This window comes from Oncorhynchus clarkii, chromosome 17 (assembly GCF_045791955.1).
Source record: "Oncorhynchus clarkii lewisi isolate Uvic-CL-2024 chromosome 17, UVic_Ocla_1.0, whole genome shotgun sequence".
Lineage (NCBI taxonomy): Eukaryota > Metazoa > Chordata > Actinopteri > Salmoniformes > Salmonidae > Oncorhynchus > Oncorhynchus clarkii.
This window is the reverse complement of record NC_092163.1, coordinates 42,338,914-42,353,620: the sequence shown is the minus strand read 5'-3', so window position 1 is coordinate 42,353,620 and position 14,707 is coordinate 42,338,914. Positions and strand designations below refer to the sequence as shown.

Below are 14,707 nucleotides of genomic sequence, written 5' to 3'. Positions count from 1 at the left end.
TAAATAGCCATCACTAGCCGGCTACCACCAGGTTACTCAACCCTGCACCTTAGAGGCTGCTGCCCTACATACATAGACATGGAATCACTGGTCACGTTAATAATGGAACACTAGTCACTTTAATAAGGTTTACATACATATACAGTGGGGCAAAAAAGTATTTATTCAGCCACCAATTGTGCATGTTCTCCCACTTAAAAAGATGAGAGAGGCCTGTAATTATCATCATAGGTACACTTCAACTATGACAGACAAAATGAGAAAAAAATCCAGAAAGTCACATTGTAGGATTTTTTTATGAATTTATTTGCAAATTATGGTGGAAAATGAGTATTTGGTCACCTACAAACAAACAAGATTTCTGGCTCTCACAGACCTGTATCTTCTTCTTTAAGAGGCTCCTCTGTCCTCCACTCGTTACCTGTATTAATGGCACCTGTTTGAACTTGTTATCAGTATAAAAGTATAAAAGACAACCTCAAACAGTCACACTCCAAACTCCACTATGGCCAAGACCAAAGAGCTGTCAAAGGACACCAGAAATAAAATTGTAGACCAGCACCAGGCTGGGAAGACTGAATCTGCAATAGGTAAGCAGTTTGGTTTGAAGAAATCAACTGTGGGAGCAATTATTAAGAGATCAAATCAAATCAAATCAAAAATCAAATCAAATGTATTTGTCACATACACATGGTTAGCAGATGTTAATGCGAGTGTAGCGAAATGCTTGTGCTTCTTGTTCCGAAAAAGCAGCAATAACCAACGAGTAATCTAACCTAACATTTCCATAACTACTACCTTATACACACAAGTATAAAGGGATAAATAATATGTACATAAAGATATATGATTGAGTGATGGTACAGAACGGCATAGGCAAGATGCAGTAGATGGTATCGAGTACAGTATATACATATGAGATGAGTAATGTAGGGTATGTAACAAGTGTCATAGTTTAAAGTGGCTAGTGATACATGTATTACATAAAGATGCAGTAGATGATAGAATACAGTATATACCCTACATTATTCATCTCACATGTATATGTATATACTGTACTCTATCATCTACTGCATCTTTATGTAATACATGTATCACTAGCCACTTTAAACTATGACACTTTGGTTACATACCCTACATTACTCATCTCATATGCATATGTATGTAAACATGTGTATATTAAGTAGCATTGTTTAAAGTGGCTTGTGATGTCACGCCCTGGCCTTAGTATTCTGTGTTTTCTTTATTATGTTGGTTAGGCCAGGGTGTGACATGGGTGATTTATGTGTCTTGTTTTGTCTAGGGGTTTTGTAGTCTATGGGGTTGTGTTCAATTGAGTGTTCTAGGTAAGTCTATGGTTGCCTGGAGTGGTTATCAATCAGAGGCAGGTGTTTATCGTTGTCTCTGATTGGGAACCATATTTAGGCAGCCATATTCTTTAGGTATCTTGTGGGTGATTGTTTCCTGTCTCTGTGTTCTCTGCACCAGTTAGGACTGTTTCGGTTTTCTTATTTTGTATTTGTATAGTGTTTACGTTTTCGTCTTTATTAAAGATGCTTAACAATAACCACGCTGAATTTTGGTCCTCCTCTCCTTCCCAGGAAGAAAACCGTTTCAAGGGATATATTTTACAACAATTTCCATCAATTCCCATTAATAAAGCGGCTGGAGTTGAGTCAGTGTATTGGCAGCAGCCACTCAATGTTAGTGGTGGCTGTTTAACAGTCTGATGGACTTGAGATAGAAGCTGTTTTTCAGTCTCTCGGTCCCAGCTTTGATGCACCTGTACTGACCTCGCCTTCTGGATGATAGCAGGGTGAACAGGCAGTGGCTCGGGTGGTTGTTGTCCTTGATGATCTTTATGGCCTTCCTGTGACATCGGGTGGTGTAGGAAAACCTTCTGGGAATGGAAGACATACAAGACCACTGATAATATCCCTCGATCTGGGGCTCCACGCAAGATCTAACGCCGTGGGGTCAAAATGATCACAAGAACGGTAAGCAAAAATCCCAGAACCACACGGGGGGACCTAGTGAATGACCTGCAGAGTAACACACTACGCCGCCAGGGACTCAAAACCTGCAGTGCCAGACTTGTCCCCCTGCTTAAGCCAGTACATGTCCAGGCCCGTCTGAAGTTTGCTAGAGAGCATTTGGATGATCCAGAAGTAGATTGGGAGAATGTCATATGGTCAGATGAAACCAAAATATAACTCAACTTATCGTGTTTGGAGGACAAAGAATGCTGAGTTGCATCCAAAGAACACCATACCTACTGTGAAGCATGGGGGTGGAAACAACATGCTTTGGGGCTGTTTATTTGCAAAGGGACCAGGACGACTGATCCGTGTAAAGGAAAGAATGAATGGGGCCATGTATCGTGGGATTTTGAGTGAAAACCTCCTTCCATCAGCAAGGGCATTGAAGATGAAACGTGGCTGGGTCTTTCAGCATGACAAGGATCCCAAACACACCGCCCGGGCAACGAAGAAGTGGCTTTGTAAGAAGCATTTCAAAGTCCTGGAGTGGCCTAGCCAGTCTCCAGATCTCAACCCCATAGAAAATCTTTGGAGGGAGTTGAAAGTCCGTGTTGCCCAGCAACAGCCCCAAAACATCACTGCTCTAGAGGAGATCTGCATGGAGGAATGGGCCAAAATACCAGCAACAGTGTGTGAAAACCTTGTGAAGACCAAATAAAAGACCATAATTTGCTGTTAAATTCATTAAAAATCCAACAATGTGATTTTTCTGGATTTTTTTTCTCATTTGGTCTGTCATAGTTGAAGTGTACCTATAATGAAAATTACAGGCCTCTCTCATCTTTTTAAGTGGGAGAACTTTCACAATTGGTGGCAAACTAAATACTTTTTTGCCCCACTGTATATAAATATATATACATATATACACTGTGTTCTATTCTACTGTATTTTAGTCAATGCCACTCCGACATTGCTCGTCCTTATATTTTTCTTAATACCATTCTTTAACTTTAGATTTGTGTGTATTATTGTGAATTGTTAGATACTACTGCACTGTTGGAGCTAGGAAAACAGGAATTTCGCTACACCCGCAATAACATCTGCTAAATATGTGTATGTGACCAATAAAATTGGATTTGATTTGATGGCACTGTAAATCCAATGTATTATTTTTATTAATCTTACTATTGTTTAGGAGTTAGGGACATTAGATCACAGGTGTGGAGGACAGCACAGATGCGGAGGACAGCACAGGTGTGGAGGACAGCACAGGTGTGAAGGACAGCACAGGTGTGGAGGACAGCACATCTTTGGAGTACTACACAGGTGTGGAGTACTGCACAGGTGTGGAGTACAGAGGTCTAGGTGGTGGAGTAGAACGTAGAGGAACGGAGGACAGCAGACTGACTGATGCGTGTTGAGGTGTGGACTGGATGCTGGCAGATGGGGTGGGAGCTCCAGGTACTCCTTGAAAGTAATATTATTGGCCGAATGCTTTTTTGTGTCACTCCTAGCTGGCTGAGAGACAGATTCTCGAGTCTCTCTGCATCAATGTCACCAGCATAGCCCAGAGCATATTCAACCATCCACTTGAAGGTCAGCTCCCTATAAAGGCTGAACTGCATTATGTGTTGACCAAGCAAGTGTGCCTTGCTGTCTGAGAAGTATACCTCTCCTGGCTGAATTTATCTGGAGACATAGCCCTGGTGCACTCTCTTTAGGAACTGTCTCCTGAAATGGCAAGCATCCTAGTTCCTAGGGCTTCCACTAGATGTCAACAGTCTTTAGAAAGAGTTTCAGGCTTGTTTTTGGAAAAATTAGTCAGAAATTGTAGTTATTCTAGGTGGCTCCCATTTTGGCTGTAGTGTTGCCAAGTGCGTGGAAGACATTATTTGGTATTTTTCTCCGGTAAAGACAATAAAGATTCTCCGTCTTAAAATGTATCATTTATTTACATATTAGGGTACCTAAGGTTTGATTATAAATGTTTGACTTGTTTGGAAAAGTTTATTAGTAACGTTTGGGATTCATTTTGTATGCGTTTTGATGGTTGGAAATGGAGGATGGATTATTGACTGAAGCGAGCCAGCTAAACTGAGTTTTTATGGACATAAAGAAGGACTTTATCGAACAAAAGGACAATTTGTGAAGTAACTGGGACCTATTGTAGTGCCAACAGAAGAAGATCATCAAAGGTAAGGCATGTATTATATCGCTATTTCTGACTTTCAGGCGCAACTGCCTGGATGAAATATGTTTTTCATGCTTTTCTATGCAGGGCGCTCTCCTCAGATAATCGCATGGTGTGCTTTCACCGTAAAGCGTTTTTGAAATCTGACACCACGGCTGAGTTAACAAGAAGTTAAACTTTATTTTGATGTATTACACTTGTGATTTTATGAAAGTTAAATATTTATAATTCTGTAGTTTGAATTTCACGCTCTGCAATTTCATCGGATGTTGGCCAGGTGGGCCTGCTACACAGGCCCAGAAGCTAGGATATGCATATAATTGGTAGATGTGGGTAGAAAACACTCTAATATTTTTAAAACTGTTAAAATGATGTCTGAGTATAACAGTTTTCTATTCAATGCCATTACAGTATCCATTGACTTAGGACTCATATTGCACTTCCTATGGCTTCCACTAGATGTCAACAGTCTTTAGAAATTGTTTCAGGATTGTATTCTGAAAAATTAGCAAGTAAGAACACTCTGAATGAGTGGACAATTCAGTGTCCCAGAGATTTTTCATGCGTGAGACCGAGAGCGTGCCTTTCTTGTTTACCTTTTATTTTGATGACGTTATTGTCCTGTTGAAATATTATTGATTATTTAGGCTAAAAACAACCATGAAGATTGATTATAAACATCGTTTCACATGTATCTACGAACTTAACGGATACTATTTGGATTTTTTGTCTGCCTGTTGTGACTGCGTTTGAGCCTGTGGATTACTGAACAAAAAGGGACTTTATCGAACACAACAAACATTTATTAAGTAAATGGGAGTCTTGTGAGTGCAACCATATAAAGATCATCAAAGGTAGGTGATTCATTTTTATCTCTATTTCTGACTTTTACAACTCCTCTACTTGGCTGGTAACTGTTTGTAATGATTTGTCTGCTGTGCGCTGTTCTCAGATAATCCCATGGTATGCTTTCGCCGTAAAGCCTTTTTGAAATCTGACACTGTGGTTGGATTAACAAGAAGTTAATCTTTAAACCGATGTATAACACTTATATGTTTTATGAATTTTTATAATGAGTATTTCTGTTTTTGAATTTGGCGTTCTGCAATTTCACATTGCGTCCCAGGTACCCTAGTGAGGTTAAGAGCTCCAACGCTCGGTCTGAACATTAACACGCATCTCTTGTGTTACCATTTTGGAAGCATAAGGACCTTATCTTCATATATCTGCGTCTCCTAACACCTGTGTGTAAATGGAAAACGGACGCCACAAACGTGTTGTCACTGTGGTTAGAGCCAGGGTTGGGGCAAGGAGAGGGATGGAAGCAACACTGTTACAGAGAGTTAGTGACAGTATTCAATGTTTCGTTCCGGACCTTACTTGGCCAGATCCGGTACCTCTCGTGGCATGATTATTTTAATTTTAAAAAATTGTAATGTAAAAAATGTTAATAAAAGCAAAGTTCATTAGAGTTGCCTCTTTGTTAATCCCCCCACCACAAAAAAAAATGTAATGTGAAAAAGTTGATTTTCACGCGGAGCCTGATTATCAGGTCTGAAGGTAAGACCCATGTGCAGACAATGTTGATGTAACAAAAGTTTATTGTTTCGAACACGGGCAGGCAAAGGTACAGGATGGCAGGCACGCTCAGGGTCAGGTCAGGCAGAAGTCGGTAATCCAGAAGAGTGGGGCAAAGGTACAGGACAGTAGGCATGCTCAAGGTCAGGGCAGGCAGATGTTGGTAATCCAGAGTAGAAGTCAAAGGTACAAGACGACAGGCAGACTCAGGGTCAGGGCAGGCAGAAAGGATAAAACCGGGAAAACTAGAAAACAGGAAACTAGACAAGGCAGGAGGAACAGGAAAAACGCTGGTAGGTTTGAGGAAGAAAACTAACTAGCAACAGACAGAGATTACAGGTATAAATACACAGGGGATAATTGAGAAGATGGGTGATACCTGAAGGGGGGTGGAGACAAGCACAAAGACAGGTGAAAGAGGAGACATGGTTTAAACTCTAGACACAGAAAGGGTAGGAAAAATACGGAGGGTACGGGGCAACAGAGAATGAACAGCAGAAGGGCTAATGATCTTGGACCGGGGGGGAAAGGTCTCGGCTTCTGAGGGTATAGCTGCGGCACTACAGCGGCATGCCAGCGCCTCAGGCTTGACCTTCTTGGATACCGGTTGGTGCTGCGGAAGTGAACTGGCCTGGGCCTTACTGAAACCCTCCTGGACATCCTGGTACTCTGCGGAGCTGGCGGAGAGGTCTGGAGCAAATTCCAAGGCCCCAGGAAGATGTCCCGTGGCAGGCAGAGCTGACTTCAGGCAATGAGTGTGGCAGGACAGGCTCCAGCACACAATGGCACCAGTACACCCGGGGCGGCAGGGTAGCCTAGTGGTTAGAGCGTTGGACTAGTAACCGGAAGGTTGCGAGTTCAAACCCCCGAGCTGACAAGGTACAAATCTGTCGTTCTGCCCCTGAACAGGCAGTTAACCCACTGTTCCCAGGCCGTCATTGAAAATAAGAATTTGTTCTTAACTGACTTGCCTGGTTAAATAAAGGTAAAAAAAAAAAAAAAAAAAAATGGAGTGAGTGTGTCGCTGGAGCTAAGAGAATCCCAATACCACGGGAACCTGAGGAGACTCAACCAACAGGACTTGAATTGTCTCGCTGTGGTTCCCCGACACTTGTAGGTTGACGGGGGGGGGGTCTGGTGGGTGACCCAGCCCAGAGAGCGCCCGTCCAGGGCTCTAAAACTCATGAGAATGGAGAAGGGTTGAGTGAGGATGCACTGCTCGGACACCAGGGTAACATCCATGAGACTCCCATCGGCCCCCGAGTCGATGAGTACCTGGAGAGACTTGGACTGGTTGCCCCACCGCAAATGGCACGGAGAGGGGGGCGAGCAAGGGGAGACACAAAATAAAAAATTATCTTTAACCTCTTGGAACCTCCGGGAGAATTGTCAGCAAATACACTAATTAGCATAGCGCAACGGTCAAATAATCTTAATAGAAAATATTCATATTCATGATATCACAAGTGAAATATAGCAAAACACAGCTTAGCCTTTTGTTAATCACACTGTCGTCTCAGATTTTGAAAGTATGCTTTACAGCGATAGCAAGACAAGCGTTTGTGTAAGTTTATCGATAGCATAGCATTATGTCCAGCTAGCAGCAGGAAGCTTGGTCACAAAAATCAGAAAAGCAATCAAATTAACCGTTTACCTTTGATGATCTTCGGATGTTTTCACTGGCGAGACTCCCAGTTTGAAAGAAAATGTTCCTTTTGTTCTATAAAGATTATTTTTATGCACAAAATACCTCCGTTTGTTTGTCACATTATGATCAGAAATCCACCGGAAATAGCGGTCACGACAACGCCGAAAATAATTCAAAATTCGATCCATAATATTGACAGAAACATGGCAAACATTTTTATAATCCATCCTCAAGGTGTTTTTCAAATATCTATTCGATAATATATCAACCGGGACAGTTGGATTTTCAGTAGGACCGGGAGGAAAAATGGCTACTTCTCTCTTTTACGCAAGAATCACTCTGAGAGCCATTAGCTGGCCACTTACGAAATGTGTTCGTTTATGCTCATTCTTCATCATAAAGGGGTGAAACTACGTCTGAAGGCTGTAGACACCTTAGGGAAGACGTAGAAAAAGGAATCTGGTTGATATCCCTTTAAATGGAGGATAGGAAGGCAAAGGAGTAGAAGGGTTTCTAAATAAGAGGCACTTCCTGATTGGATTTTCCTCAGGGTTTCGCCTGCAATATCAGTTATGTTGTACTCACAGACAATATTTTTACAGTTTTGGAAACTTTAGAGTGTTTTCTATCCTAAGCTGTCAGTTATATGCATATTCTAGCATCTGGTCATGAGAAATAGGCTGTTTACTTTGGGAACGTTATTTTTCCAAAAATAAAAATAGTGCCCCCTAGCTTCAAGAGGTTGGCCCACCAGAGTACTCACTTCAACTATGAGCTAGGTCTCTTGAAGGGACAGGTAGACACATAATGACCGGCAGTTCACTCCACCCACTTCTCCCAGACCTCTCTTATGCGCCTGTTTGTCTCTCTTGCAGATCTTGACGGTGTTTGAGGGAATCAGTTTGAGAACGGCGAGGAGCAGAATTGCTAATCTTGTTCAGATAATGACTAGCTATGTGGGATACAAGGTGATTCTGCTCAAAGTGCAATGAAGTTGACCTCAAACCCACACAGAGCGGAATAAATACAATTCCTGAGACAATAGGATGCATTGATATGTTGGGAGTTTATTAGAGTGGATTTGACATGTTACATGGAGCTGATGTTAGAATAGGACATGACAACAGTGGCCCTAACAAACACATAACCTTCAGACCCAGCTCCTTCATTAATAAGTGGAATTCTGGTTTCTTAGGCCCATTTGCAGCACTTGCAGCTGGCGTCGAACACCAGGCCGGCAGCACACTGCTGGTCGTAGGTCTTGCCCTGGCTACAATTGTAGAAGTGGTTGGAATTGGTGGGGTCAGGATATATTCCGTCAGCCTTCCCGGCGCAGAAGCCAGATCCGCTGCTACTACTGCCACCGCCACTGCTGCCACCGCTGCTGCCGCCACCTTGACCGCCGGGCTGTGGGGGGTTAAGTGGGTGCTGGGTAGGGGTCACTGGGGCGATGGGGACCGTACGGGCGGCACAAGCTGGGAGAGATGGAGAACATAGGAGTGGGGAAGGGGGTTGAGAGATTTTGAGAATTTCAACTACATTTCAACTACTATTTGAGAGAGTGATACAGAGGATTGCTTTTGAATGTTTGTGTGTGCATGCAGGCATGCATGTGTCTGTGTCACTCACCGGCTCCGGTTCCCAGTCCAGACTTGAGGGTGTTGATCAGTGGGTATCTGCCCTGTCCACAGAAGGTTCCAGAGAAGTCATCCAGATCCAGACTCCACACCATGGCACCCCCGAAGCCAGTTTTCTTCAGCCACTCGATCTGTAAGGGAGACAGAGAGGGGAGAGGAGGGTTTACTTAACAGGGTGAAATTGGATAAATATGTATAGGTGATAGAAGTTCATAATTTGCCCTATGTTGCTCAGTTGGTAGGGAATGGAGCTTTCAATGACAGGATGGTGGATTCGATTCTAACTGGGGTCACCTATAACAAAATGTATCCACTCACTACTGTAAATCAGGAAGATAAAAGCTACTGTTTAATTCCATATATTATAAGGATTATTGTAACAGAGTAGGATGCTACGCCATTACCCCCTAGTTATATATTTCCTCCAACAGACAAACACCCCACAAACACAGACCTTGTCCTGGTAACTCTTGACGTTGTCATATCCAACCCAGATGTTCTGCTGGGTGTAGGCGTAGGGCACCATCTGGGCAGAGTCCCAGGCCTGGGTAGCTCCCTGCTTCAGTAAGGTGCAGATCTAATGACACACACACACAATTACGTTAGGGTTGCAAGTTGCATGATTCAGGAAGCTGCAGATGTAATCACTCAAAAACATACACGGGGTTTGTGTCCAAAATGACACCCTGTTCCCCAGGACAATACCTTTGACAAGAGCACACAAGTAGTGCACTGTGTAGGGATTGGAATAGGGTGTAATTTCGGACCTATCTTAATCCTGTGTCAATTACCTCGTAGTAGGCCAGGAAGCCAGACTGTCTGGTGAATGGTCCGGCCGGGCCGGGGCCATTGGCGGGAGCGCCCACTCCAGTGTTAGAGCCACTGGCCAGCTGGAAGGTGTGGCCGTAGGTGGGGAATCCAACCAGGAGCTTCTCAGCGGGGGCACCACTGCTCTTCCAGTACTTCATAGCATAGTCCTGAGAACACACACAGTATGTGGTAGTGAGAACACTGGAGAGAGAATAATTATTAAGAAATGTGGAACTCCCTCTCAGCTCAAAACTAAATAGGCAGGAAGAGATAGATGAGCCGAGGAAGAGATGGGCACGGAGAGAGAAACTCACCACATCGAAGTAGATGTAATCTCCCTGATCAGCTGGTCCTCTGTAGAGAGGGCTGTTTTCTCCAGTGCTGTGTTCCCAAGATCCATGAAAGTCATAGGTCATCACATGCAGGTAGTCCAACACGCTGAGAGGGAGAGAGAAAGAGAGGGAGAAAGAGAGTTTCCAATATGCCAAGAAGTATTTGATAGATCATGCATGTTTTAATGTACACATTTTTGCTAAGAACTAATATATGAATGAGATCCAGTGTGTATGTACTGACGATCCAATCTCGGCGATCTGGTATCCGGAGTCGATGGTTCCCTTTCCGGCAGAAACAGCTGCAGTCAGCATCAGACGAGGACGGTTGGTGTTCTTTCCTTCAGCCTCAAAGGCAGCCATTAGCTCCTAGAGGGAGACAGTGCACAGAGGGATGTTTGTGTTCATTTGGGTGTTCAAGCGTTCATTCTTGTCTGTGTGTTCATTTGTGTGTGCATGAGCTATTTTGTGCGTGTGTGTGTGTCTGTATGTGTGATTGTTAATCTGCGTGTGTGGGTGTTTATTCATGGGTTTGTTCATTCGTGTGTGTGTGTGTGTGTGTATGTGTATGGGTGTTTGAGTCTAACCTGCAGCAAGGTGGTGAATCTGGCCTTGTCTGCGGGTGGGGAGCCTCTGGATCCGGGATACTCCCAGTCAATGTCCAGGCCGTCAAACTGGTACTGTCTCAGGAACTTGATAACGCTGCTGATGAACGTCTGGCGGTTGGCTGCACTGGACACCATTGCTGTGAACCTGGGTACACACACACAGCTCAGACACAGGGTGTGTGTGTAAATGTGTGTGTGCACTTGCATGTTTATATGCGTCTCCACTTACGGCTGAGTGCCAAAATTCCATCCTCCAATGGCCAGCAGAGTCTTCAGGTTGCTGTTCCTGTTACCAAATACAAGACTTAGGGTTATTACTGGCTTAGGCGTGCATGTGTGTACCACGGAAGGCTGCTGAGGGGAAGAAAGCTCATAAAAATATCTGGGATGGTGGAAATGGAATGGCATCAAACACATAGAAACAATGTGTTTCACATATTTGATACCATTCCACTAATTCTGCTCCAGCCCTTACCACGAGCCCGTCCTCCACACTTAAGGTGCCACAAACCTCCTATGGCGTGTACATGCCTGAATGAGAAAGTGTTTGCCTGCATTTGTCTATGTGTGTGCGTGCCTGCATGCATATGTGCATGCCTGCTTGAGTGTGTGTTTGTGTGTGTGTGTTTGTGTGTGTCTCTCTCTCACTGGTTCTTGAGAGCCTGGAACTGTCCGTAGAGTTTCTCATCGTCCCATTCGTAGGTCTTGATCTCGTTGTTGGCCATGCCGGCAAAGGCATAGATCAGATGGTCACAGAGACAGGGGTCCACGTTGGTGGGGAAATACTTGCCTGCTCCTGGCCGGTACTGGCCCCAGTTAGTGAAATAACAGGATAGGATGTAGGAGGATCCTATGGAAGGGTAGTAGTAATGTTAGAGTTTGGAGTTAGGCAGTTTTAGAGTCATGGTTGTCATGCTCTGTAAGTTGAGTTATTGTTCTCTGATTGGCTACTTACCTAGCTGCTAGCTAAATGTAAAGGAAATGTACTTAAAACTTACCTAGCTGTGCATGCAGCAGGAGAGCCAGTCCTAGAGAGGGAGAAAAGGAGAATGGTGAGAGAAAGCGAGAGAGACAGAAGTAAAGAAAGGAGAAAGAAAAAGGGAGAGATTTTATGTTACATTAAAATTTTAAAAAGTCAACATAATTCAGAACTGTAATGGTCATGATATAAAGTGCAGTTCTTCCCCTCAGACATGAATATAGATGGGTCATGGTGCTGGCAACCTCAGTCCTTAGAAACAGACATTGAACACAGTAGCATTGACAAAATGCATAGCTAGAGGACATTCGTCAGTGGCCAATTCTCTCCACAGGGAACCAAAGCCTTAGCATAGAGCATAGTATGTCTGAATGTTGCTAATTTTCATTACAATTAGAATGTAAATGAAAGGTTTGAAAGAAAGACCAATAGTACAGTTATAAGCTAAATAAGCCAAAATAAATTCCACTTACCAACGCAGATGAGTAGTTTGCCCATGGTTGCTCTGTACATTGCTCCTTGGGCTGCTGAACCCTTTTATACTCTCAACGACCACTCCTATCTCACTCATATATCTATGACTTTCCCATTCCGCAGCAAAACTCAATCAATCTCAGTCACTTGTTTGAACAAGGGTTTCCACTGCCTTAACAAAAACACTGATCTCTCTTTTAATGACCATATCAAGACTGTTTCAAGGACAGCTGTTTCAAGGACAACAACATTTCAAAACTCCGAAACTTTCTGTCCAAAAATGATGCAGAAAAATTAATCCATGCTTTTGTTACTTCTAGGTTAGATTACTGCAATGCTCTAATTTCCGGCTACCCGGATAAAGCACTAAATAAACTTCAGTTAGTGCTAAATACAGCTGCTAGAATCCTGACTAGAACCCCAAAAATGTATCATATTACTCCAGTGCTAGCCTCCCTACACTGGCTTCCTGTCAAGGAAAGGGATGATTTCAAGGTTTACTGCTAACCTACAAAGCATTACATGGGCTTGCTCCTACCTATCTTTCCGATTTGGTCCTGCCGTACATATCCACAAGTACACTACGGTCACAAGACGCAGGCCTCTAATTTTCCCTAGATTTTCTAAGCAAACAGCTGGAGGCAGGGCATTCTCTAATAGAGCTCCATTTTTATGGAATGGTCTGTCTACCCATGTGGCAGACGCAGACTCGGTCTCAACATTTAAGTCTTTACTGAAGACTCATCTCTTCAGTGGGTCATATGATTGAGTGTAGTCTGGCCCAGGAGTGTGAAGGTGAACGGAAGGGCTCTGCAGCAACGAACCGCCCTTGCTGTCTCTGCCTGGCCTGTTCCCCTCTCTCCACTGGGATTCTGTGCCTTTAACCCTATTACAGGGGCTGAGTCACTGGCTTACTGGTGCTCTTTCATGCCGTCCTTAGGAGGGGTGCGTCATTTGAGTGGGTTGAGTCACTGACGTGATCCCCCCCATCCTTGGGTAGAGATCTTTGTGGACTATACTCGGCCTTGTCTCAAGATGGTAGGTTGGCGGTTGAAGATATCTCTCTAGTGGTATGGGGGCTGTGCTTTGGCAAAGTGGGTGGGGTTATATCCTTCCTGTTTGGCCCTGTCCGGGGGTATCATCGGATTGGGCCACAGTGACTCCTGACCCCTCCTGTCTCAGCCTCCAGTATTTATGCTGCAGTAGATTATGTGTCGGGGGGCTATGGTCAGTTTGTTATATCTGGAGCTCTTCTCCTGTCTTTTCCGGTGTCCTGTGTGAATGTAAGTATGCTCTCTCTAATTCTCTCTTTCTCTCTTTCTTTCTCTCTCTCTTGGAGGACCTGAGCCCTATGACCATGCCTCAGGACTACCTGACATGATGTCTCCTTGCTTTCCCCAGTCCACCTGGTCGTGCTGCTGCTCCAGTTTCAACTGTTCTGCCTGCGGCTATGGAACCCTGACCTGTTCACCGGACGTGCTACCTGTCCCAGATCTGCTGTTTTCAACTCTCTAGAGACAGCAGGAGCGGTAGAGATACTGTTAATGATCGGCTATGAGAAGCCAACTGACATTTACTCCTGATGTGCTGACCTGTTGCACCCTTGACAACTACTGTGATTATTATTATTTGACCATGCTGGTCATTTATGAACATTTGAACATCTTGGCCATGATCTGTTCTAATATCCACCCGGCACAGCCAGAAGAGGACTGGCCACGCCTCATAACTTGGTTCCTCTCTAGGTTTGTTCCTAGGTTTTGGCCTTTCTAGGGAGTTTTTCCTAGCTACTGTGCTTCTACACCTGCATTGCTTGCTGTTTGCGGTTTTAGGCTGGGTTGCTGTACATCACTTTGAGATATCAGCTGATGTAATTTTTTGTTTATTTTAAATGACACTGAAAAAACAACATAATACAAAAACAACCGTAAATCTACATGCAGTGCAGAAAGCAACTACACACAAACATAGTCAAGATCCCACAAACTAAAAGTGGAAAAAAAGGCTGCGTAAGTATCATCCCCATTCAGAGACATCGATAGACAACTGCCTCTGATTGGGAACCATACCCGGCCAACAAAGAAATAGAAAAACTAGAATGCCCACCAAAATCACACCCTGATCTAACCAAATAGAGAAATAAAAAGGCTCTCTAAGATCAGGGTGTGACAACTAGAGGGTAAGGGGCAAGGGGTCTATTTAAAATTGAACATCAGGCTTGAGACAGATGTCACGTTCTGACCTTAGTTATTTTGTTATGTCTTTGTTTTAGTATGGTCAGGGAGTGAGTTGGGTGGGTTGTCTATGTTCGTTTTTCTATGATTTGAGATTGCTGTGTTTGGCCTGGTATGGTTCTCAATCAAAGGCAGCTGTCAATCATTGTCCCTGATTGAGAATCATACTTAGGTAGCATGGTTTCACTTTTGAGTTGTGGGTGTTTGTTTTCAGTGTCAGTGTTTGGTCCACACGGT

The 14,707-nt window shown here is 43.8% G+C and overlaps 1 protein-coding gene across 1 annotated transcript; it reads right to left on the bottom strand.

The window, feature by feature from the left end:
* Nucleotides 1–8,451: 8,451 nt before the first annotated feature.
* Nucleotides 8,452–12,279, bottom strand: LOC139369753 (acidic mammalian chitinase-like). Its single transcript, XM_071109014.1, has 11 exons — nt 12,236–12,279; nt 11,782–11,811; nt 11,432–11,633; nt 11,013–11,069; nt 10,763–10,928; nt 10,420–10,544; nt 10,158–10,281; nt 9,825–10,010; nt 9,488–9,610; nt 9,026–9,164; nt 8,452–8,871 (listed from the first exon to the last, which is right to left on the bottom strand). The coding sequence occupies exons 1-11, from the start codon at nt 12,273–12,275 to the stop codon at nt 8,588–8,590; spliced, it is 1,476 nt and encodes a 491-aa protein (XP_070965115.1). The 5' UTR covers nt 12,276–12,279; the 3' UTR covers nt 8,452–8,587.
* Between the last annotated feature and the right edge of the window lie 2,428 nt (nt 12,280–14,707).